The sequence below is a fragment of the Leptopilina heterotoma genome, unplaced genomic scaffold, assembly GCF_015476425.1.
Source record: "Leptopilina heterotoma isolate Lh14 unplaced genomic scaffold, ASM1547642v1 Lhet_65, whole genome shotgun sequence".
NCBI classification, from domain to species: domain Eukaryota; kingdom Metazoa; phylum Arthropoda; class Insecta; order Hymenoptera; family Figitidae; genus Leptopilina; species Leptopilina heterotoma.
This window is the reverse complement of record NW_025111152.1, coordinates 2,835,559-2,862,380: the sequence shown is the minus strand read 5'-3', so window position 1 is coordinate 2,862,380 and position 26,822 is coordinate 2,835,559. Positions and strand designations below refer to the sequence as shown.

Genomic DNA, 26,822 nt, shown 5'->3' with positions numbered 1-26,822 from the left:
ACGTATATTCGCAAAAATTTTTACTCGGGGGTTTTTGGGGTCGCTGATCACGATTCTGAAGTCAGATTTTCAAAATAAATCATTTTTCATCCAAAATGGCCGCCAAAAGTTTTGAAAAATTTCAAAAGTGGATAAATTCTTTTAGAAATTCTTACTCGGGGATTTTTGGGGTCGCTGATCACGATTCTGAAGTCATATTTTCAGAATACATAATTTTTCATCCAAAATGGCCGCCAAAAATTTTGAAAAATTTCAAAAATGGATAAATTCTTTTAAAAATTTTTACTTGGGGGTTTTTGGGGTCGCTGATCACGAATCTGAAGTAAGATTTTAAAAACAAATAATTTTTCATCCAAAATGGTCGCCAAAAATTTTAAAAGTGGATAAATTCTTTTAATAATTCTTACCATTTAAACTTTGAAAAGCTAATAACAGATTCGTAATCAGCGACCCCGAAAACCCCCGAATAACGAATTTTAAGCGTATTCAATGAATTTTTCAAAATCGTGTCCGCCATTTTGGATCCGCCATTTTGAATTTTAAAAAACTAATGTCAGATTCGTAATCAGCGACCACGAAAATCCCCGAGTAACGATTTTTAAGCGAATCCAATGAATTTTTCAAAATCGTGTCCGCCATTTTGGATCCGCCATTTTGAATTTTTGAAAACTAACACCGGAATCGTAATCAGCGACCCCAAAAACCCCTTAGTACCTATTGTCATGAAAATTTATTTACAAGAAGGTCTTACACATTTTGGGACCATTTTGTTATATTTTAGCTACACACTGAAGGGGTTAATATTAAACCTCGTTTTTCGTCTTTTAATGCAAAAAAGAATATTGCAGGAAATTTTATTATTTTCTCAACAAGCTTTGGAAACTTTTTTCTCTCTTTGCGAAGAACTATATGGTCAACAATTTATGTCTTACAATGTTAATTGCTTGCTCCATATAGTATCCGATGTTCAAACGCTTGGTGACTTAGAATCTTTTAGCGCTTTCGGGTATGAAAATAACATGCCGGAATTTCGCAAGCTGTTGCGCAAACCTCATTTGCCCTTCTAACAGTATTATAAGAGAAGTAAAGAATTAAATAATTTAAATTTATTGCCTCCTGACAATACCATGCGCATTCGAGCTTCATTGCCACATGCAGACGGTCCTATTCCACAAAATATTCCTGGTGAAAATTGTCTACAGTTTAATAAATTAGAAATTAGAAAACTCACACTGGCCAATAATGTATGTGACAGTTGCATCCAACTCACAGATGGAAGAATTAGAATAATTAGAAACATTCTAAAGGTAGAAAATGAGTTCTTTCTTGTTTTTCAATCGTTTCGAAACAAAGAGGCAGCATACAACGTCGGCATATCGTCTGAATTTGTTGGAGTTTATCTTTGTTCACACTTATTAGCTGCAAATGATACTATTTCGCTAAACGAAGTTGATAAAAAATGTTATAGAATGCCTGTTTGGAGTAGTGTGTCAGGCCAAGAAGAAAATGTAGTAAATGATAACTGGATATGTTCTACATTACTCAGTGAACATGAAAGCTTTCAACATTAATATCTTTTATAATAACATTCGAGCGTTAATTTCACATAATTTATATGTAAGTTTTAGTTTTGATAAATATTAAAAGCTAACTTTCGCTATACTAAAGCAGAATTCTAAGATTGTAATGAAAATTAATAGTATGAGATCCCAGCTTGCAAGGGGACATAAAATGTTTTTAAGATTTCCATGTCAGTCCAAAAGTCGTGCTAAAGATATCTTATGTACTTAATCACATTTTCAAGGTATAAGATATCTTTATGATGTATTTTGTAAGTACGTACATAATATATAAATACATGGGAAAAAGAAACTTATACCCCTATATAAAGTTCAAAAATTACAAATTTAAGATTGACAAAATCTTATTTTGTAGAAGATAAAATTAAAGTTTGCAGTGTGAAATCATGGTTATTTAATAAATAAACTTATTGTTTCTGTCATTAGTAACTAAAAAGAACAATTCTAATTTTTTGAAAAAATATTTTTCAAACTATTAAAAAATATTTTCATTACTTTCATTTTAAAGAATTTTTTTATAATATATGTAGTTTTTAATCCTTAATATGAAAACAATTAATTTCAAAATTCTAATCAGCATCACTAAATAACAATATTTTTTTGTAGATAATGGAATCCGGCAAAGGAAAAAAAAGACAGGGTGCAATAAAAAATATGTTTAATAAAAAAGCAGTTAGAGTGTCAAATTCAGGACGAATAATCACAACTCCTAAAGGACTTTTAAGCACTTCCGAAGACGAAATAAAGAATAAAGTGCCAAAAAAGAAAGTAACTGTTGAGAAAAGTTTACAAGATCTTAGGGATTTGGCGAAGAGTTTGCGAATAGAAAAACCTAAAGAGTAAAAATAATTTTATAGCCATTTCTAACGCATAATGTTGATATTAATAAATAATTATTTTATAGGATACATCGATCACACCATTCAGAATTGCAGACTTCAAGTCCATCCTGTTCTACAGATACTCATCCACCTTCCAAACATTTAATCCTTCGAACCACATATCAGATACAAGATGAGCCAAAAATTAATAGTACTTCTCAAAATTTGTGAGTACCCAGATAGCACGCAAGCTTGCTGCAAACTTGCACTGCAATCTTGCAAAACTTGCAGTGCAAGTTTTCTGCAAGTTTGCAGCAAGCTTGCGTGCTATCTGGGTAGAGATTTTATGTAATATTAATCAAAATATTGTCAATTTGTTTAATCATAATATTCTTATTGACAATATACAAGTTAAATCCATCTAACTGTTAGAGCCTTATTTTATTCTATTTTCGCGATATTTATTATGACAAAATAAAAGATTTACCACAGGTCAGGGAAATTAAGGAAATGTTAAGGAATTTTATCAAAAGTAATGGAAAACATTAAATTTCTAGAATTTCTATAATAATTTATAATAATCAGGGTCTTTTTTTCTATTTTTCTTTTAGATATAATTGAAACTTTATGAAATTGAAGGAAAAATAATTAAATTTGTTAAACAATTTCACTAAAGATTTAAAAAAAATTGATTAGGGTCAGGAAACATGTCAAAATTCTGTCTGGAAATCAGCAAAGAGAAAGAAAAATAAAATTTTTGGGACAATGGTTTTTTCAAGTAAATTATGGAATATATGTTTTTCAGGTCACAGAATTCCGCAAAACAAATAGTTCAAAAAACAGTAGATACTCCCTACATGAAGTTACTTCAAGAAAGAAATGACTTTAAAAATTTGTGAGTACAGTTTAACTAAATTTAACTAACTAAATTTTCATAATTAAATTGAATATTGTTTCTGTGTTTATATCTTTAGTTATAATATAACTGTATGTATTTAACTTACTTTTATTACATATTTTTAGGACATTAAATGAACCTCCTATTCAAAATGCAATTTCTGAAAGTCAGTTGCAGGCAGCACTGGCATTAATAAATTCAGCTTCTGTGCAAGTTGAAACGGAAAGGAACAGTCTTCCACAATTGTAAATATTAATTTCGAACAATTTGTATTATTTATATTCTTAAATTTAAATTTATTTAGAATTATTATCTTTGTTTCATGCTTCAATATTTGTTATTAATATGTGTGACGCGATCTGAAGAAAGGGACCTTAGAAGCAAATCATTTTAAGGTTGGGTTAGAGTTACTTTTTTCTTGTTTGAAAGTTTCTTTTTACTTATTTCGAATTAAAATCAGTGTTTATTAAATATTTTAGTTTTAATGAAGACTTAAACTTCAATGATTTATATTGACAGTTGATCCTTTTTTTGTATTTTCAATTAAAAAATTGCAAACATAACCTATAATTTTTTGCTTCTAAGGTCCCTTTCTTCAGATCGCGTCACATGTTTAATACGTTAGATAATTAATTAATAAATTAGTAAGAGATTAACACAAATATTATATTTTTCAGAATGATTTTACAAAATGCGATTGCACCTAACACGCTAAATTCTAATGAGTTAAATGAGTCCTTAGAAAATCTTTCAGATGAGGGAGAAAATAATCAAGGTTTCTTACATAAGTTTGATTTCAATACAGTCTTGCAAAGATTAGAGTGAGTTAATTTTTTTCTGAATATTTCATATAATTTTCATCATACATTTCTTTAATTATATTGTATTTTCGAAAATAGTAATATAGAAGAACAGAATAGAATGATTCTGAATATTTTAACTGAGATGCGTTCAAATTCTTAAAAATATTCGAACAAACGTTGTATCAACCTTTGACCGGTTTTCCTATAAAAACTATAGAGGATTTCAAAAATTTAGAATCAGAAATGGGTAAAGAAATTCGTCAAAAAATTGTAAGTTTTTTAGTTATTTTCATTTTTTTATTTAAATAATATTAATTAAATCAGGGTGGCTACATGTCAGTAAAGTCAGGAAAATGTCAGGAAAAAAATTTTTTACAAGAAAATTAAGAAAATTGAGACTACATTAACTTTTTTGGAAAATTGTGACTTTTTCGACTTTTCTTTCAAACTAAATGTATCTATAATAAAATTTTTTTTGAATAGTTGAAATTTGGAAAAATTTAATTCAAAATAATTTATTTATTTCAAGTATTCATTTAAAGTTTTTAAAAATCAGTTTTCGAAGAATTTGAATTGCAAATTTTGAAAATAATTGAAATATCAAAAATTGTTATGTACAAATTTAAATCTTTTAAAAATGAAAATTAATGATAATTATTATCTAATTTTTTGAAATTCAATATTTCCAGTATTTTTAATAACATATTTCTAAAAATTTAAATTCATAAAAAATAATAACATTTTAGAATTATTTTTAACATTTTGGAGAAAATAATTATGTTTAAAATTTTGTATTAAAATTCAATTATTTCCGAAAAATGTAATTAAAATATTTTTAAAAACTAATTATTCGAATTGTTTTATAATAATTTATTACAATTGTTCAAAAATTTGATCATTTATATTTTTCTAGAATTCAATTATTTTTAAAAAAATTCACCAAATTTTAATTGTTTAGAAAATTGAAAAATTAAAAAAAAATTTTAATTAAATAATAAATAATAATAATATAATAATAATAATAATAATAATAATAATAATAAATAATTTAATTTAATAATTTAAATATTTTAAAAAAAAACTATGGAGAGTTACAATTATTATTATTATAAAAAATTGAGTTTTTGTATTTAAATAATTGAATTCTAGAAGAACTTTTGGAAAATTATTTAAATTAATTAATTAATTCAGAGATGAAGTTTAGTTAAAAATTGTAGAAATAATTGAATTCAGGTAGGGTTATAATTGTAATTTTTATAAATTATTAAAATTCATAAATTTTACTTATTTTTTGTAAACTTTCATCTTTTCCTGTAAAAATAATTTGTCGGGGAAAATAATTTTAATGTCAGTAGATTGTCAGGGAAATTGATAAACTGAAACTTGTGACCACCCTGTTAAATTATAATGATATAATAATAATAATTATTATTATTATTAATCATAATAAATTAATCTAATTAATAATAAGATATTAATTACTTTTTCAAGTTTTCATTTAACGTAAATAACATTCTTTCAAGTAATACTATCTTTTGTATATAATTTTTTCAGTATGATCATTTAAAACAGCTAGGCGGCTCTAAACTAAAAGAATTCCTAAGTTGTGCTCTAAAGGAAGTAATGGAAGATCAGTTAGTTGCTAAATTTACGTGGCATAAACAAAAGGACTCAGAGAAATTCGGAGATACTAAAGTTTCCAATATATTTTTTCGTAAGTTATCAAAATCACTAATTGTATTTTTCTTTTCCTCAATATTTTAATAAAGTCAAAAACGATTTATATATTTTATAGGTGCTGCTGCAAAATGCCCTTTGTTTGATGGGCCAGCTAACAAGGAAAATTATAAGCAGGCCATGTTGGAAGTGCTTAAGAGCACAAAGCAAAGATATAGAAACAAAATAAAAAATAGCCGACAAGCTAATGCAAACCAAGAAGAAATTGAAAACCGCGTTCAAGAAGAAGATGAATCAACTAATGATGTCGATAATAATAATGAGGAAGACGATTTTTCTAATGATGCCAGTGACGAGGATGAAGACTCTGATAAAAAAATTAATATATGATTTTATTTAAAAGACTGTTAAGTATATATGTTTTGTTTATAGTCCATATATACATATTATTTAATAAGGTTTTTTCATAATTTTAAAAATTGTTGTTTGAAACGACTAACTAATAAACACATAAAATAATGTTTTGTAAAAATATAAAATATTTTTGTTCTTAACAAAACAATGTTGTATAGTTTTAATAAATAAAAACGAACATAATTAATTAGCACTTTTGATTTACAAATTATTTACACACACGGTCAGGCATATATTCACCTTACGGGCGGCAATTTTGTTATCTGGGTATAGTATTAGAAGTTTCATAGCTGAACAGTTTGGGACTCAACACAAGTTATCCCATTCATCAGCTTAAACAAGACTGTTTAAATAGTCTAAGAGGGAATAAGAGTATAAAAAATTGGAATGAGAAATTTCTTTCTCATGTAATTGTTAAAAGAATGCGGCAGTGTACAAAACACAAGTCAATAATAGAAGCGAATATTGAACAAATAGTACTCAGTCCAGTTCTTTCGAAAAATGAACGCCGTGCACATAAAGTAGATACCTACTCGAAAACCACAAGTTATTCTCTCTCTCTCTCACACTAATGGTCGTTCACTTATCTTACCGTTTCACTTACTCTTACTACTCTCAACTATTATGCAGTGCAGTTAAGTTCATTAAATTATTAAATATTGCTGTGAGAATAATTAATTATATATTTCATTCAAGGTCAATTCACTATTTTGTACACGAAAAAAAAAGAATAATCAAATTTACCATGAGGAGTGTCAAACTTGAAAAAGGTTAAGAAAAAATTAATGTTTTTTATTTATTTATTATTAAATTCTAGTAACCGTATCAAATTTAAACTAGTTGACAATATTATTTATTCAATATTATGAATATTGTTGACATCCATACTTACATTAATTACAAAGTAAAATTCACGCATGATCTAATTTATTTCATTGGTAAGGGACGTTTCTTAAATAGGAAATTTCCCCCATCGATTGCGTAGCCGAGAGGCTTAATGTAAAAGCGTGCGATTTATAATTATGCGTATATTTAGTTGTATGGTTAGGTAGGTGTTCAATCCCGTATGATTGTAAGATTTTCCGATGCATTTAGTTGTTAATTGTAAGTATGAAGATGTGGGAAGAATAAAACTTGTGAATTAATGAATATGAATATATAAAGAGTGCACTTAACATATTTTTCTTTTTTTTTAATGATAGGTTATTGTTTTTTTTATATAAAATTGACGAAGTGAATAAAAAGAAACACTCGTTTCGCGTCGCGTCGGCCATTTATTTTGACAGGTTCCGCGCCTGCGTTCCCTTATAAGGTAGTTCAAGTTGGGTGGGGGAAATCCAATATGGCTGACATCAGCTGATTTACCGGAGGACAAACAATGCATTGAATTCAATGGGACAAATCAGTTTTTCAACCATAACTTTTTAAAAATTTATTTTTGAACCATAGTGCAATGGAAAATTATTCTTTATTTATCGAAATCTATTTTTTAAAACAATAAAATTTAATTTTTTGGTTTTATTGTTTTAAAAAATAGATTTCGATAAATAAAGAATAATTTTCCATAACACTATGGTTCAAAAATAAATATTTAAAAAGTTATGGTTAAAAAACTGATTTTTCCCATTGAATTCAATGTATTGTTTGTCCTCCGGTAAATCAGCTGATGTCAGCCATATTGGATTTCCCCCACCCAACTTGAACTACCTTATTGTGAAAATTTCGAAGTAGGGGACTGAGTCCAGTTTCTCTACTATGCACACTGCAGCGCGCCTTATAATCTTCGCCTGTGTTTCAATGCTGTTTACAGTGAAATTTGGAACTAAGGCCATCTATACACTATACGCAATACCCTAAGATGCTTGATGGAAATAAATTAATGTACTTTTACTGGACTGAGTCCTGTTTTTTCAATATTGACTCCCAGTTTTTCAAACTCCATTTTTCTCCGTGAACGACTTCATAAGAAAAATATTTTTTTAAGCAAATTTTTATTAATTTTTGTATAGAAAATATTTTGGATAGTTTTTTGAATAATGATTTATAAAAGAAATATTTGTGAACAAAAAATTTTATTCTTTTTCGTAGGAAAATAATTTTTTTTTCAATCGTTGATCATAAACGTTGCGAACTTCACCGACGTAAAGTAAAAAGTATTAAATTTGCGATTCTAAAGAGAATTTAAACCATTATGACGTCACAGTTTTAGAACAAATGCTTTGAACAAACTGTGACGCACCCATTGGAGAGTTAATGCCAGGGGAGTTAAATAAAGAGAGTTAAAATTTAACACCCAAATGCTAACTCCCCATGGAAAAAATAACTCGCGCGGGTGTTGAATGAAGGGAGTTAAAAATTAACTCTCTTTTGGAGTTGATTTTTAACTTGAAAAATTTAACTCCCAACTCCCGAGTCCGTTAACTCCCTAAATTTTTTACAGTGTACATACTAACTTATGCTAAATTTTTGCGCCTACAGAACGACTTTGAAAATTAGGAGTACTCGCATTTGCCTGGACCACCCGTCTAATTGTCTTTCTCGCCAATCGAGAGGGAAACTGTAGAAAACCTCTCCTGAGTACAACCGGTTTATCGACAGTCGAGTTCTAATGGTGTGTATCGGACAATAATCGACAGTGCACATGAAACTGAAGTTACCAACGTTTGTTCGTCGAAAATTATAAAACGTAACAATTTCCCCGCCTCAGATCCAATTTTTTTTCCACATTTATTATAGATACTAATATTAGAAGCCATTAGAAATTATTTTCAAGTGAAACCAGGTCGGGGAAGGCAACGATTTTGATTTTTTGGCACGGATTTTTCGGATTTTTTAAAAAATCCGTGACAAAAAGTCAAAATCATTGCCCTCCCCGACCTGGTTCCAGTTGAAAATAATTTCTTATGATTCCTGACATTAGTATGTTTAATAAATGTAGAAAAAAAATTGGATCTGAGGCGGGGAAATAGACATTGTTTCGAAATTTATGAATTTTCGAAAAATCGGTAACAAAAAAATGTCAAAATCGTTGCCCTCCCCGACCTGGTTCCACTTAAAAATAATTTCTAATGGCTTCTAACATTAGTATTTATAATAAAAGTGGAAAAAAAATTGGATCTGAGGCGGGGAAATGGAAATTATTACGTATTATATTTTTCGTCGAACAAACGTTGGTAACTTCAGTTTCATCAGTGCACATCATTATACCTCCACGTCAAACCTCCCTCTCAAATTATCACGCGCCGAAAAATCTAACGCTAATGGGCGCGAACCAAGTACCCTTGGTCCTGAAGCGTCCGCCGAGCGAGGCATTTATCCGCCCGAGCTAATCTGTCGGTGCGTGACATGTATACATTATGATCAAAAGATCATAATTATATCCATTCACTAATCTATCAATAAAGTGAATTTTATAAATTATACATTTTTAGTGCATCCGCTATTAAAAAACACGTGTATATACACAGCATAAAACATCAAATTAAAGAATAATAAAAAAAGTAACGTTCGCTTTATAACTAATAACAATACAACAATATTCACAAAAAGATGAAGTTTTTCTTTTACAAGCTTTATGCTTTATAAAAGATAGAGCATGCGTTTTTGATTAAAAAAACTATTACAGCAACTTCCTAGTATCCTGAACTACTACACTAGAACTCCCAAGAGAGTCACTCGCAAAGTCTTATGTGACTCTTTTAGAGAGTGACTTTCACCATTCAAAAATGTAAACATTAAGACCCGTAGAGTCTATGGAAATAAGAATATTTGTACGTCCGCATGAAAAGAGCCCATTCAATCTATTTATATACATACATGGATATTTTGTTTATTTTTTACAATTTTATATTATAAATTAAATAAATTTTATCAATATGAATAGAAATATTCACATATTAACTAATTTTGTTCAATTTTTTCTAAAGATATAAATATATCCTAAAATCATAATTTGATATTTTGATTAAAGGTTTCCTTGACGTTCACTGTTTTAAAAATTGACTTAAAAAATGATTGAGATTCTGTTTTTGATTGTCCAACTCCTGAAATTGATTGTCCAACTGTTAAAAACGGTTGTCCAACCTTGAAAATTACAAACAAGTGCATTCAGTTTGATTAATGGTTTCCTTGACGTTCACTGTTTAAAAATTTGAATTAAAAAATGATTAAGATTCTGTTTTTGATTGTCCAACTGTTATAAACGATTGTCCAACCTTCAAAATTGCAAAAAAGTGCAATCCGTTTGATTAAAGATTTTTTTCACGTCGACTGTTTAAAAAAATTAATTAGAAAATAATTAAGATTCTGTTTTTGATTGTCCAACTCCTGAAATTGATTGTCCAACTGTTAAAAACGATTGTCTAACCTTCAAAATTGCAAAAAAGTGCAATCAGTTTGAATAAAAATTTCCTTGACGTTCACTGTTTGAAAAATTGACTTAAAAAATGATTAAGATTCTGCTTTTCATTGTCCATCTGTTAAAAACGATTGTCCAAACTTCGAAATTGCAAAAAAGTGCAATCAGTTTGATTAAAGATTTCCTTGACGTAGACTGTCTAAAAAATTGAATTAAAAAATTATTAAGATTCTGTGTTTGATTCTCTAACTCTTAAAATTGATCGTTTACTGCCTGAAAGAGAAATGTTTTTTCATTTTTTTATTAAATATGATTACAGAAGTGAATTGTTTGTTGCACAAATTTGGACTAACCATGGACAAATGATTAGTATAGAAGGAATTATTAAATTCGCATTTTTTAAATTTTTATTGATTTTCACCAGAAAAAGTGTTTTTTTAAATTTCTGACAATGTAAATGATAACAGAAGGAAAGTATTTATTGGACAAACGTGGACTTACTCTAGACAAACGATTAATGTGTCAGGAACAGATAAATTAGCGTTTTTTAAATTTTCAGTGGTTTTAAACTTAATAATGCGTTTTTTCTTTTTTCTTTTTAACAGAAGGTGGACAAATAAAAAATTTTGTTGGACAAACGTGGACTAATCGAGGACAAACGATTAATGTATCAGGAACAGATAAATTAGCGTTTTTTAAATTTTTAGTGGTTTTAAACTTAAAAATGCGTTTTTTTCATTTTTCTTGTTAACAGCCCGTGCAGAAAATGCCCCACTTTGCCCTATTTAAAACAGGGTTCTGGTCGGGGCCTCGACAGTTTTCCCTATTAAAATTTTTTTTTTAATAAAGTTTTTAGAATTCCTTTTTGTTGTAGAAGCTATTAACAATGAAAGGCAATCATTATTTTAGTTATTTAATAATTTTTTTATTTTAGGGGTTTGACTAGAATTCCTAGCCAGAACCCCAGGTAGGGTGTTCATTAGATTTTAGATAGGGTACTGATCAGGGCCTCGACAGTTTTCCTTGCTTAAATAAAGTGTAAAAAATTAAATCTCTAAAATTACTTTTAATAAAAAATAATGAACAATTGAAGAATACAATTAAAGGGAATAATTATACTATTGTTTTAGTAATTTTTTTATTTTGTGGGTTTGACCAGAATTTCTGGCCAAAACCCCAAGTGAAGTGTTCACTAGAAATTAAATAGGGCTCTGATCAGGGCCTCGACAGTTTTCCTCGTTTGAATAAAGTGTAAATGAATTAAGTTTTTTAAATTAGTTCCCATAATAAAATTATAAACAATTGAAGAAATTAATTAAACGGAGTAATTATACTACATTTTTAAGGTTTTTTTTATTTTATGGGTTTGACCAGAAATTCTGGCCAAAACCCTAAGTGGGGTGTTCACTAGATATGAAATATGGCTCTGATCAGGGCCTCGACAGTTTTCCTCGTTTTAAAAGCATGTAAATAAATTTAATTTTTTAAAATTAACTTTTTTAATACAGTTATTTAAGTTAAAAAAGCGTGTTCTTTTAAAACACTTTATAAAATAATTATGGTAATATATTTAAAAAACGAAAATACATATAATTTTTTTTCCTTTAAGTACAATATTATAATAAAGTTTATTTATTAATAATAACAACTAAATTATAAATAACGAATAATAATAGTTATTAAATAATTAATTATTATACATTTATTTAAAATAAAAATTATGAATTTAAAAAATAATAATTAATAAACAATTATTAACAAATTATACTTAATGAATTTTAATAATTATTAATTTATAGGATGAATTTATCATTTGGTTTGTAGGGGAGGGTAGGCTACATTGAACCGGGTATTTTATAAAGTCCAAGAACTAATTAAATTTTACTAATTTCGATCAGGTTTTTGTATCAAAATTAAGCTGAAGTACTCCTTTAGTTAATACACACGTTACAAACACAAATTATTATGATTAAATAATGAAATTTAATTTTTTTCTAACCAGTTACACTTTTCTTATTTTGAAGGATGTGTGTCTACATTGAACCACCTCTAATAAAACACTACAATTTACACTACAATTTGTAAAAAATCTTATTTTCCACTCAAAAAAATAGAAAATTGTTATTTAATTGTTATTACTTGTTAATATAGGAGATTAATGTATTTTAATGTCAGGTTAGGTAGGTAAAGTGACAGTTTGAGTTTATCTCGTTCACAATTGTGATGAAAGCATGTCTTCCAGTATTTTTCTTACTAATTAGTAGAGCAGACAATTTTACAACTCTTAAAATTGAAAATTCTTTGCTTTTTCGGGTGGTTCAATGATGCCGCACTCACTGTATTCACATGACATTCACAACAAAAATTGTTTATAATAAATTTGTGTAAGATTTAAAGTTCTTTATCACATCGGAATATTGAAGTTGACACCCTAAGCGAAATAAATCGCAAGTTTACTAATTTTTAAAACTTCCTATTTCAATAAAAGAACGTCATTATAATTCCACCAAATTTTTTGTTTTGTACGTGAAAAACAGTTTTTTTAGTTTTTCTTTGTAAATACACTGAAAAAAATTCTTAGTAGATTTGACTACTTTTTAACTACTTTCCTTAGTTCAATAAGTCCCCAAAGATAATTTTGAACTTACATTAATTATCAGATATGTAGTTGAATGAAGTGATAATACAGTTGCATTAACTACTTTTCTTAGTTAAATAGGAACCAATGACAGTTTTGCAGTAGAATTAACTGCTGATATGTAGTTAAAGTTACTAAGATAACTCAGTAATAAAGACAACTACTGAAAATGGTAAAATAAAATTATTTATAATTTATTATAAATATTATCGAGTTGTATTTTTTTATATTTCCCCCTACCCACTTTTGTTTACCTATACCTTATTTATTTAATGTCTATATACCTAACGGAGAAAAATCTCTAAACGTCGGGAGTTGAACGCTCGACCCTAACATTCGTAAACCGATAACCCAACCACCTAACCACGCTCGCCCGCTTCGATGAGTTGCTTAATACTTAAAGGCATTCCTGACACAGTTCAACTGATAACTGTAGTTAATTTTACTACTTAAAGTAGTTGCATTTACAACTTTTCGCAGTTGATAATCTTCTATAAAAACCTATAACATAAATTACATGGAAAATAATTCAACTCCTAGAAGAAGTAAAAACTACTACAAAATTAGTCTATCGAACTACTTTAAGTAGTAGAATCTACTACTTTCTGTAGTCATTTCTGTAACATACCTGCAGTTACAAAGTTAACTATAAAATTACATTAATTTAATTAATAATTTTTAACAACATAAAACAGTTAAAATAAGTATCAAAAGTAGCCAGACTAACTAAAAAAGTAGTTCGTTTTATTACTTTTTACTCTACTAAGGGGATGTAGTTGAAAATGTCTCATGTATTTTTTTCAGTGTAATAAACCTACGTGCCCGAAATTTTTGGACATAGTTTGTTTCAGTAAAACTAACTTATATATTAAATAAGAAAAAGTTTCACTCAGTCATTTCTCAGAAAATTGAAGTGGTTCACTGTTGACGCTGGTTCAATGTAGCCTACTCTCCCCTATATACATTATATTATTTTAATAATAATAATTATTTTATATTATATTAGCTTAAAGTGAGAAAATGATTCGGAGAGATTGTTAAATTTAACACCTTCATTATTTAATAACTATTTTTTAAACATAATTAATAAATTTGAATAAAATATTTATTAAATAAATATTAATTATTACTTATACATTTAAAAACAAAAATTATAACCTTTATTAATATTATAAAATTAAGGGTTCATACCACTTTACACGCTTGAAAATGAAGCTATTTTCTAGAATTTTTTTTACGATTCCTATAGATTATATTAATCTGCATTTTTTTTAGTTCAATAAATACACTCTTTTACTTTATAAAAAACCTTATTTTATTAAAAAAAATATTATTTGTTTATTTAAAATTTAACAATAATTTTAGAACTGCTAAAAATACCGATGCCAGCTGCGGGATTGATTTCTCAGGTTAGAAAAATCTAAAACACAAAATTCAAATTGATTTATCTTCACTAGGACTGTGCCTATCGCCCGAACTAGAATTTTTAATTTTTATGCAAAAATAACAAAATGGCGGCATTCTAAATTTTTTTTTCTCGAAAATTAAAGTTTTTTTTTGGCAGTTTTTCGGTTTAAAAAAATACACGGAAAAAAAAAGTTCACGAATCTCTCGTGAACTAGTATATCACTTTTGGATGGGACACAAAATTCTTGAAAATCAACAAACACAGTTTGTCAAAATTTCATCAATTCCTTCACTAGAAACATAGTACGGTTTCCGAACTTTTCGTCAAAGTTAACGAAAAATTCGTGAACTTTTAAAAAATGCTAAAAACAAGAAAAAATAATTTCCAGACACTACTTTTTTATAGTATTTCACTTTATTTGATAACTTGACGCCTATTACGCACCAACTACACAGAACACACAATTTTATCGCCATTAAAATTCGTAATTCGCTTCACGGGATTCGAACCTAGTACCTATACCCTATAACATAATATTTCTAACAACTAACCGCCACGGCTAAATCTAGATACACTGTCCTTCGACAAACGAAACGATTAGCTTTGTCTGCTGTAAAACTCAGGACCGTGCAAAGTAGAAAAAGTCCCTTATCGTAACTTTTAATTCATTTTATGAATTATTTGTTTCACAAAGGAAATTAGCAAACAAAAATATTCACTAAGTAATAAAAAACAATGATTCTAAATAATAACTTTCATCAAAGAATTTTCCCGAATGTAAACACCGATGACACCGACTGAATGATGAATGCTTGATCAGCCATATTTGATGCGCATTACGAACTGCGCATACTACTGACACTCGCGAGTTCACGATTTTTTCGTGAACTTGTACCTCTACTTTTGACGAACTACTCTTCATTAACAGTTCATCAAAAATTCATTAACTTTGTTTCAGTTTTTCGTTGACGTTCGCCATTTCTAATCAAAAGTGAATGAAAATTTTAAAATTTTGTGTCCCATCCAAAAGTGATATACTAGTTCACGAGAGATTCGTGAACTTTTTTTTCCGTGTAGTAAAAATTAATATTTTTAAATAATTCTAGTTCCGGCGATACCCACCCATGTGACGAAGATTTTCGTAAAAAAATTTTGAGAATCGGTCCAGTAGTTTCCGAGAAAAACATCCCGCAGCATGGAAAAATGTGGTTTTGAGAAAAACGCGTTTAAAGTTTGTGTTCTATACTTACATAGCCGTGTACGCACTCAAATAGCATTGAAAAAAATATATTTTGAGTGCTGGGATCTTTCTAAAAATTTTACACCACATTTTTGACATATTTTACTTACGAAATGCATAATAAAAAAATTTTTGTTTTTTTTAAGATGACAAAGTGGTATGAACCCTTAAGGAGGCAGAAAGGAGCGACAACCTCCAAAAGAAAAATGAATTAATCATAAAACCAAAAATTATATTTTTCAAAAATTTTTAAGTTTTTCTATTCTTGAAATTATATTATTTTTATCATTTTCACTTTTAAATTAGTCAAAATGACTATAATACCTCATTATGTTATGTATAAATATGTTGTATAAATATGTTGTGTTCATTATGTTTCTAATATAATAATATTTTTAATTACAGTAATTTTATTGTAATTTCTTTTGAATAAAATTAACCTCACAAAATAGGGCAATTTTAAGAAAAACTGACGAGGCCCTGACCAGTTTTTCCCTAAGTAGGGCATTGGTCGGGAACAGCGTCACACACTAGTCGGGCACTGGTCAGTTTCTCTACCCAGAGCCACACCAGAGATCGGGAAAACTGTCCAGTACCCTATCAGGCCCACATTTTAATGTGTAGATCGAAATTTTTGGCATTATATTGATCCAACTTAGCATTTATTTAATATTTCGAGGAGAACTTTTTGAGAAATTTATTAAAGCTATCTTAAATACCTGTATTCCAATTACGTCTTTTTGATTGCTGTACATTTTCTTCCCACATGTTTTTTTCTATATGCTCCAGAAAATAGTGGCACTCACCTGTAACACAAAATGAGACCATAATTAATCACAAAATAATCGAGACATTGAAAAAGGGAATAAAAATTTTATAAACCTATTTTAGTAATTAACTATAGAAAGCAATCTTCACAATTTTCTCTTTTTTTTCTTTTTCTACACGCGTGTCTCCTCTTTCTCGTAAACAGTACAGTTTCCCTATCTTCAAGTACAAGGCAATTCAACGCTTTTTCCCAGCTCAGCAAAGAATGAAATAAAAATTGCAAACTGGAAACAATGGCGAGAAAACTTTCTGACCCTGTTACAAAATTTCATTAAACCGTATATGAGCACTTGTTACTTCTAACTTTTATGTCCTAAACATTTTCTGTTTTTTTATCTAGTTTAAAAAAAAAGAAATTTTATAGTCGAAATATTTTTTCAATACCAACACATATTAGAATTATGAAATTGATCCTAACTTTAAAAAACATAACAATAAATTCTATTATGAAATTAATAAAAGTTTGGAGAATAATCAAAAATTTTTTTTTTTTATAGGAAAGTGAGGAATACTTCACAGAGTGGCGTTTCCTGCGTCTGCTTTACCAACAGAACATATAATGGAAACTGAAATATTAAAATTTCAGTTTCGAAAACTTTAAAAAATATTTCTTTAGTGATAAAAATACTACAAATATCACTGTTTTCAACACCAAAAAATACAAAAAATAGTTTTTAACATTAAGCGCAGACCTTGGATCGACTTCAAGGAGCAAAAACAGTTGCTTTAATCGATTAAAAATAGAAAAAGTCGTTTATTTAATTCAGTGTTGTTACAACTTTTTCTTTAAAAAAAAATTATTTAACCCCTTTTTTCAAAAATATACCTTATTTTTCAATTATTACAGAAACAACCTATTTTTTACAAAAAGTGTTTAAAAATCAGGGCCCGACACGGACACAAAAAAAACGAAAATTCGTGTCGTGCCCGTGCCGTGCCTTGGCACGACACGTAAAACGTTTTGTAATTCGTGTCGTGCCTTGGCACGGGCACGAATTACCAAGCAAACTTCGTGTCGTGTCTAGGCACGGCACGAATTACCAAGCGAACTTTGTGTCGTGCCTTGGCACGGCACGGGCACGACACGAATTTTTCGTGAAAGTCCCTGTTAAAAATTGTTTTTTATTTTCTTAAAAAGATATTGATGTCCCATTTTTAAAATTTACATAATTTATTGGTAGAAATCTCATCTTTCCAATGGAAATGACAAAAAATTTTAAAAAGAGGTAATCTTTGTAAAAATTGAAAAATATGGTTTATTTTTTAAAAGAAGGGTTAAAAAATGAGTTTTTGAACTAAAAAGTACACAAGAAATTTTTTTAAATTCTCTATAAAAAATTGAAATTTATCAAATTTTATCGAAATTATATTAATTTGAAATTAGGGGCCGTCCATAAATTACGTAAGTCATTTTTTTGGAAAATTTGACCACCCACTCCCCTTGGTAAGATTTTTTACATACATTAGCGCCATTTTTTCTACGGTTCGTAAGATTTAGCAGACCCCCCCCAAAAAATGTCTTACGTAATTTATGGACGACCCCTTAACAATTTCGCTAAAAACACAAAAATGCTTTAAAATTCTCTATAAAAAATTGAAATCTATCAAGCTTATTAACGATTTAACTGAAAATATTCCCAGAAAATAAAATTTTTTACTTGATCGTTTCGTATCAAATTACTCAATTTAATAATTTCTAAAATGTATTTTTTCAAGTCATTAAGATACCTATAATTTTCAAAAAATTATAGTAAAGAAATTCTTAATGTTAATTTTTTAAAAATATTTTTTTGTCCTACCTGCACGGAAAGTATGTTATTTCGGGCACTTAGAGCGGGCGCAAAGTATCTCATTCCCACCCAAGGGCAAGGGAAGCGGGCGCAATAGTATATTGTGTGGCAAGGGCGGAAAGTTGTCAATTCCTGACCGAGTTCGAAATTTGCCGCACGAGCGAAGCGAGGGCGGCAATCGTACGAGGTCAGAATTGACATTTCCGCCCGAGTTGCACACGATATTTTTTGTCCAAATGCGCGATAAACAAGACATATCCGTAAATTCAAAAATGAATATGCACTAATTATTAAATGTGTATGAAACATTTTTATTAAGCCTAAAGGCAGAGCCAATCATATTTAGTAATGTGCATTTCAAGGCCGTGAAAATTCGCTGCTCGCCTAAAAATTTGGAAGTGTGCAAGCGCCTTAAGGCGAGTCCGAATATTTTTGATAAATTTTACTTAAAAATTGACTCCGTTTTGATTTGAAGTAATAGAAAGTGATAATATAATAATTAGTAGTATTTATTTAATACTGCTAAAGCAGCGGGCGGAAAAGTCGTTTTTCCGCCCGCTAAGGCCATGGAGGCGGGCGGAAAAGTGATTTTTCCGCCCGCTGCTGGTAAGCGGGCGGAAAAGTAGTTTTTCCGCCCGCTGTTGGTAGTCGGGCGGCAAAAGCTTACTTTCCGCCCGCTTTGCATGCACGGAAAGTCGAGTTTATCGCGCATGTAGGACAAAAAGTATTTTGCGCCCGCATGTTAATTATTCGATTTTCTTCATTAAAATGCGATATTTTCGACTTTCTTTTTATGTTAACTATAAAAATGGAAACATTTTTAACTTGTTTTATTTTGTCTATAAAAATGTGTAATTTTTTTTAGATTTTCTCTAAAAAAATTATGACAAATTTGGTTTTGTTCCCATTTCGGTTGTAAAAATTGTCAATTTTAAATACATTGTTGTCTTATTTCTATATTAAAACTTCTATCATTATAGACTTTAAAGAGTTAACATTTATATATATTGAGCAGATCACAGTGGTGAATGAGCAAAACAACAATCAGGTTTTCAATAACGAGCACTAAGGATTTATTAATTGATTCCAAATATTAAAAAGAGTTTTCACTATGCAGGCAATGCACTTAAAATACATTCAAGAGAACAGAACAGAATAGTTTTCAATATGTAATGTACTACCAGATGGCGTATTAAAATCACCCGCGAATCGCAATCATATTCGAATACAAAATTCAACAATATAGGGTTTAATTTTTAATTAATATAAGCGTTTAATCGTTCGTGCCCTCAATGACATACTTTCCATGCAGTTAGGACAAAAAATTATGTTAGCATCATGGGCGCAAAGGTGATTACGACTCTGGCGAAATTTGGGGACCTCGGGGACACTTTCGCTCCCTCGGCTTCGCCTCGGGCGCGAAATTGTATCCCATCGGTCCCTTCATTTCGCCATCGTCGCAATCACCTATTTTGCGCCCTTGATACGAAAATAACTATTTCTTATTTACAAAGGTAATATCGAAAAATATCAAAATAATTGAAATTTTTCAAAATATTTTTAAAATAATTGAATTCCCCTGCAGAACGAATTTAGGAGGTTAAAGTTTTGAACGTTCAAATGAACGAAATTTATTTATTTCTTCTTTAAATTAAATTGTTATTGCTATAATTTTGCGTCACTATTAAGCAAATTAATTATAATGTTTTTAAATGTAAAATTTGAGTTTTTAATTTGAATTGTAATCAATAATCTATGAAAATATTTTTAACAAAAAATATTTCGTTCATTTGAACGTTCAAAACTTTTTGTTCATACGAATTTCGCGATTTCGCGAATATTGTTGGAAAGATCAACTCAAATGCAATGTTTTTGCTGAACCTTGTAAAAAAAATTTGACCAAAAGATTTAGAGTTATAAGCAATTAAAAAAAAATAAAGGTTGTCAGAGTTGATCATGGTCGCCAGTGTTGGGTCACTGTAGAAAATCAATGAAATATTTAGGTAAATGATTAAAAATGACCTTCAAATGATAGAATGACACTTGGGAATGAGGAAGAGAACCATGAAATTAAAATAAAATCCCATATTATGCATTTTCATATAACTTTGGATAACTTATTCTGCATGAACGAAATACAAAATTGAAAAAATGAAAAAAGGTTATCAAAATTTTTTTTTTCCTCTCTTTCCAATGGAAATGAAGTTTTTAACGCCTCTTTAAGTGAAAAAATTATTTTCTGTTGCAAGTACGCTTTGTAATTGCAAAGTTTCCCTCATGGCCCAACTCTGACTCACGCGTCGTTTTGCGTCATAGGGGGACAGAACACAAACGCGTGACACACACACCAAAATACTTTACACATTTCCACATATCATCTTCATGAACAATTTCTGTAAACTTATTTTGTCTTTGGCACATTTCTTCTACATTTAGTTCTCTTTTTTTGACACCACAAAAAAGTTTTTGCTGAGCCTATATCACAAATTGGTACGCTGGTCAAGTATAGGTTCGTATACTTAACTGCGACTCATATGAAAAGATGGCTGACATTTGTAGCAAGAATTTTCGTAAAAAGATAGATGGCGCTAGTGCGATAAAACGAAATAAACGCGGTGGCTCAACCCTAAACCCTACCCAACTCTGACAACTCTCCCCTAGGTATAGAGAAAAATAATCAAATTTTTGAAAAATTTTAATTATGAGTCATTTCACGTCAGAAATATCACGATTTGCAAAGGGTATGCCGATTTTCGCAAAACTTCGTGGGATTATAGTTCTATATAAAAGACATCTTTCCCCCAAATTTTTTCAAAAAAAATTCAAAATTGTTCAAGATACGCCATTTTGAATTTTAATATTAATTTTATAAAATTTTGAATATCTCGGAATATTGTTTATGGATTTTTACGAAATTTACACATCTTTCAGGTAAAAGTATGTACTTAGAAATGCAAATAAAGTTAATAAAAAAAAATAATTTTTAAATGAAAAAATTAAAAAAAATTTTTTTAAACAATTTTTTGTTTATTTACTCCTCTCTGAGAAAAATGTTATTAACATATTTGGATTCCTTATGAATTCACCTTTAATTTCATAAAAAAAAATTGATGGAGACTCAACTGGTTCCGGAGATATTGAATTTTTTGTAAAAAATAGTCATAGTTACAGCAGCAATGCACGACTGCGGTAACGTACTACGCGACTTGTGCAGTTTGGTGCTATGGCGCGGCGACGCTTTTTTTTACAAAAAATTCAATATCTCCGGAACCAGTTGAGTCTCCATCAATTTTTTTTTATGAAATTAAATTCTCTAAATACAACTTAACCTAAACTCAACTCTCTCCACGCTCTCAACCTTACGCTCTTAACCTATCGCCAGTGCCGGGCTTCCGTTTCCAGTTCCTTCTATGCCCATGCTGGCTTCGACCCAATTCGCCCACCCTTTTTCAAAAACCTTCTACTCCTTTCTCACCTCTCTTACACCCTCCATTCATCCACTTTTACCCATACATCTATCCACCCAAGCAAAATCTTCTCACCTCATTCTCAGCCTATCCCTGCGTCTATCACACTTTACACGCTTCCATCCCTCCACCCGTATCCTCCCTCACAACATACTTTACCCCATCCACCCAAATACAATCCTTACTTATTCTTACCTGTTTTCCAATCACTCTCTCCGTCCCCGCTCTTTCTCTCAATAACCATATCATTCTTCTCTCTCTCCAACATCTATCCTCATCTATTCTTATTACACTTCCTTTCAGTCTTCCTTTCACCCTCATCACCTCCATTTTCTCTTCCTCACTACCCAACTCCACCAACCATAACTTTGGTACCCCATATTCACCCCTTCCTAACGCTTGTACCATTTTCACTGAGACATTAACCCCCACCCACGCCAACACTTTTTCCACTGCTCTTTTACCCTCCAACACACCTACATTCATACCTCTGATCACTACATTCTTTTTCCTTTTTTCATTTTCTACTACATCCACTCGTCTTGACAAATCTCCCATTTTCCACTTTAATCTCTCATATTCACTTCCCTTAACTTTCTCAGTCCCCTCATTCACTTCCTTTATAAATTTTTCCAATCCATTCATTCTTCTTCACATGCTTTCATTTTCCTTTTTCCACTTACTATCCCATTCATTCCACATTTCCTGCAATTTCTCCAACCTCTCTTCAATTTCCACTATCTCTTTGTCCCTTGATTCCTCATCCTCATACATATCCATCAAATTTCCCTTCACTCTTTTAGCTCCTTCATCCATCGCATCATTCAACATCCATACTAATTCCAACAAATCCATGCAATCCTCTCACGTCATCTTTTTTCCATTCTTTCCTATCCCCCTTTCAAATACTCGCGCCTTTTCCTCATTCTCGCTAACACTACTTGAGTCAAACTCAGCCATTCCAGAAATCTACCTTATCCCTCCAATGCTCAAAATTTTTCCACTGTCTCTCTCTCCTCTCTTTCACTTCAAGCAACCTAACCTCACAAAACACACTTTTCTTTTTTACCTTTTTTATCACTCATACATTCACTACTCTATACAAACATACTTTTCCTTTACACTATCGCCAATTACACTACACACTCAACACTCTGCACTACCCACCCTTTTTAAAACCTTTAAATTTCTCAAAAAAATCTTAACTCTTTCCAAAAGCGTGTACACCGAAACGGTACCGGAAACGGAAGCCTATTTTTGTTTAGTAATAATTGATCCTTAAAAAATAACATGGTAAAACAATTCCAAAAATTATTAGTTTCTTAAAAATCATTGAATGTACCTAATTTATAAAAAATAATTGAATCTCTTAAAAGAATTTTTGTATAATTTAAAAAAATAATTAAATTTTTTAAGAAAAATTAAAAATTTTGAATATGATTGTTTTCTTCAAAATGTTAAAAATAATTTTAAAATGTTTACCCCTTTAGTGTTTGAGAAAAAATCCATGCTGTGGTCTCAAAATATAATATAATTTTTAGATACTAATTTTCATTAATTGTCATTTTTAAATTTAGGTAAACTAAAAGATTTTTCAATAAAATTTTTTACATTTCAATTATTTTCAAAATATGCAATAAAAATTCTTCAAAAGTTTATTTTTAAAAATTGTAGGTAATAAAATACTTGAAAAAATCAATTATTTTCAATTAAATTTTTCAAAATTTCAATTAATCAAAATCTTTTCAATTGCGTATATTTCAAAAACTTAATTAGAAAAATTCAAAAACAATTTTTGGAGATTTGTTATAGTTATTTTTCACAATAATAGAAATTTTAAAAAAAATTTTTAAAATAATTCGAAAAAGTTGTATTTTTTTGAAAATAAATTGAAAAAGTCATAATAGGTATCCGAGGCGTGTATAAGCGTTAAGAACACTATTTTTTAGGCTCTGAACATAGACAAAGTAAAAAGACTTTTAAATTTGTCGATTTCCTAAAAAAAATTCTTTTCGACGCTCAGCGTCGACGTTAACTTCATAGAAGTCTTAAAAATAAATATCTTGATATAAAAATTTTTTTTTGTAAAAATGTATAATGTTGTTGAAATTGAGTTATAAATTATGGTGCAAAATTGTCTGAGTAGATGAATTTGTGGCGTAAAATGTAAAAAAATGTATGGATGCAGTAGAAAAATAAATTATGACTTTTAAAAGAAATGGTGGAAATTACTATAAAACATTTGAACACGAATTACTCGATTCTACAGAGTATATATATATATATATATATATATATATATATATATATTCGTAGATGGTTGTGTGTGTGTTGTTACTGAACATATAAACTACTTGCCACTGCATATCCATCTTGTAATACACTCACGTTATACACATCCGCCCGCCCTACAAAGTTACGTCAGCGTAATTAGTGGTTTTACCACTTTTGGGGTAATATAAGCACTTCGCGTCCCTCTCCCTTTAACACATTTAACTTTACTTTTTGTCCGGCTATGTTACTAGTTTAAGATACTAATTGAACCCTTCCTATACAATTATTTCCCCTCTACAAAATTTTCCTATTTATATGGTCATTTTTCCGCAATATTTAAACCTTATTGTTTTGTCGCTCATTATATGAATTTTTTTCTTTTTTTAACAATTTTCTTTACTTGTAACTTCCACTAGAAGTATTTATATTTTCTTAACATTTAAACATTTAGCAATTAACTTTTGAGATAACTTTTTAAATATTACACTGAAAAAAAAAGTTCATTGAATCAAGTAAATGCATTTTCTTGACCTGATTTATTTGAAACAAACCCATATTTTCTTATTGGAAGAAATTTATTTTCTTGTGTCAAGTAATTTTGAGCATTGATCAAAGTTATTGAAATAAGAAAATATGGGTTTGACATAAGTAAATATCTTACTGTTTCAAACGAACTGTTTTACATGCGCCAAGTCTCGAAAAAGTATTGAATCAAGAATATCATGTTCTCACGTCAAGTAATTTACCTTGAGTCATTTGGTATCTTGAGTCAAATAATTTTTTTATTTCCTTTAAAGCAACTATTTATTTCATCCAACACCCATAGTCTTGAGACAAGAAAATGGGAAGATTAATACAAGTTAATAATTGTTTCAACTCAATTAAAAATTATTTTGTTTCAAAGAAATATTAATTAATCTAAGCATTTCTTTTACTTGAAGCATTTCTATATTCTCATGTTTCAAAATCATTAATTTCTTGCGAGAATATTATATTTTCTGGAATGAAATATTTTATTTATTCAATTCAATTAAGTGTAAGATCTTGAATTAAATCATTCTTTTGTTTCCTTTAAAAAAGTTTTTACTTAATTCAACGCTCATATAATCCTCATTCAAGAAAATACGAAGGTTAATACAAGTAAATATTTGTTTCAAGTTGATTAAAAATTATATTCAATTAATCCCATATTTATTTGAAGAAAGAAATTCATTTTCTTGTGTCAAGTAATTATTAGCATTGAACAGAATTCTTGAATTAACAATTTAGTATTTGTCAGAACTCAATATGTAATTATTTCAACCAAATATTTTACTTTTCCGAAGTACCAAAAAGAGTATTGAATCTAGAATATCATGTTCTTAAGCGAAATAATAAAGTATTGTGTGGAGAATTCATGTTTCTTGAATCGAATCATTTTATTTATTTGCTTTGAAACTTTTTTTTACTTAACACAATGCCGGTGTTCTTGATCCAAGAAAATATTTTTCTTCAAATGTATATGCAACTTAAATATCAGTTTATGAAAACTGTCCATTGAGGCTAGGATGGCATAGTGGTAGCGTGACGGCTTCTGGTGCGTGCAACCCGAGTTCAATTCCTCCGACCGTGGAAAATTTTCTTTCAAGGTATATTTGTTGTATTTGTGTTAAGTAATAATTAAATGTAAATATATATGTAAAATAACAATTATTTAATTATTTAAATAAAAAATATAAATGTTAATTAATTAAATAATAAAAATGTTTGGCCTAAGTATTAGAAAAGATGGGATGGGGGTAAGGGGGGGGGGGTAATTTAAGTAAATAATTTACTTGTATTGAGAAAGTATTTTTTTGATTGAAATCTATAAATTTTCTCAAATCAAGAAAATATTTTCTCGGACAGAGAACATACTTTCTTGATTTGATACATAAATGATTTTGAATTAATATATTCTGCATTTCTTACATGCTACTTAATTTCTTGATCGAATTCCATATTTTCTTGGATCAAGAATATCTGCGTTCTCTCAAAAAATAAATGTTTTCTTCATTTAAATCTTGAATTACTTGAACGAATGTTACAAAAAATTGAATGAATCAAATAAAATAATTCAATTAACTATATAAACAAGAAAATATTTTATTCATTTAATGCATTTCATACTTCGTATAAGAAGACTAACTTCTTGGTCGAATTCCATATTTTCTTGGATCAAGAATATCTGTTCTTCTCACAAAATAAATGTTTTCTTCATTTAAATCTTGAATTACTTGAACGAACGTTACAAAAATTTGAATGAATCAAATAAAATAATTCAATTAACTATATATATTCTTAGAACAAGAAAATATTTTATTCATTTAATACATTTCATACTTCGTATAAGAAGACTAACTTCTTGGTCGAATTCCATATTTTCTTGGATCAAGAATATATGTTCTTCTCCCAAATATCATATGTCAAGAAAATCGTTTTCTTCAATCATTACTTTAATAGTCTTGGTCGTATTCAATCCCACGATTTGCTTCAACCAAGAAAAATTTTCTTGGTTCAATACCTTTTTTTTCAGTGTAGTTATCAAAAGACCTCATAAGGATGAGGTGAAGAAAGAAATTAAAAATGAAGAAATAAAAGAAATTTTC

General features: G+C 29.1%; 1 protein-coding gene across 1 annotated transcript; it reads left to right on the top strand.

Annotated features, from left to right (window-relative positions):
• Nucleotides 1-726: 726 nt before the first annotated feature.
• On the top strand, nt 727-5,794 carry LOC122510028. The gene is made up of 8 exons (XM_043624415.1): nt 727-1,617; nt 2,187-2,419; nt 2,485-2,628; nt 3,207-3,296; nt 3,425-3,544; nt 3,977-4,120; nt 4,199-4,372; nt 5,657-5,794. Exons 1-7 carry the CDS (start codon nt 1,516-1,518, stop codon nt 4,260-4,262), a joined length of 897 nt encoding a protein of 298 aa, XP_043480350.1. The 5' UTR covers nt 727-1,515; the 3' UTR covers nt 4,263-4,372; nt 5,657-5,794.
• Nucleotides 5,795-26,822: the final 21,028 nt, after the last annotated feature.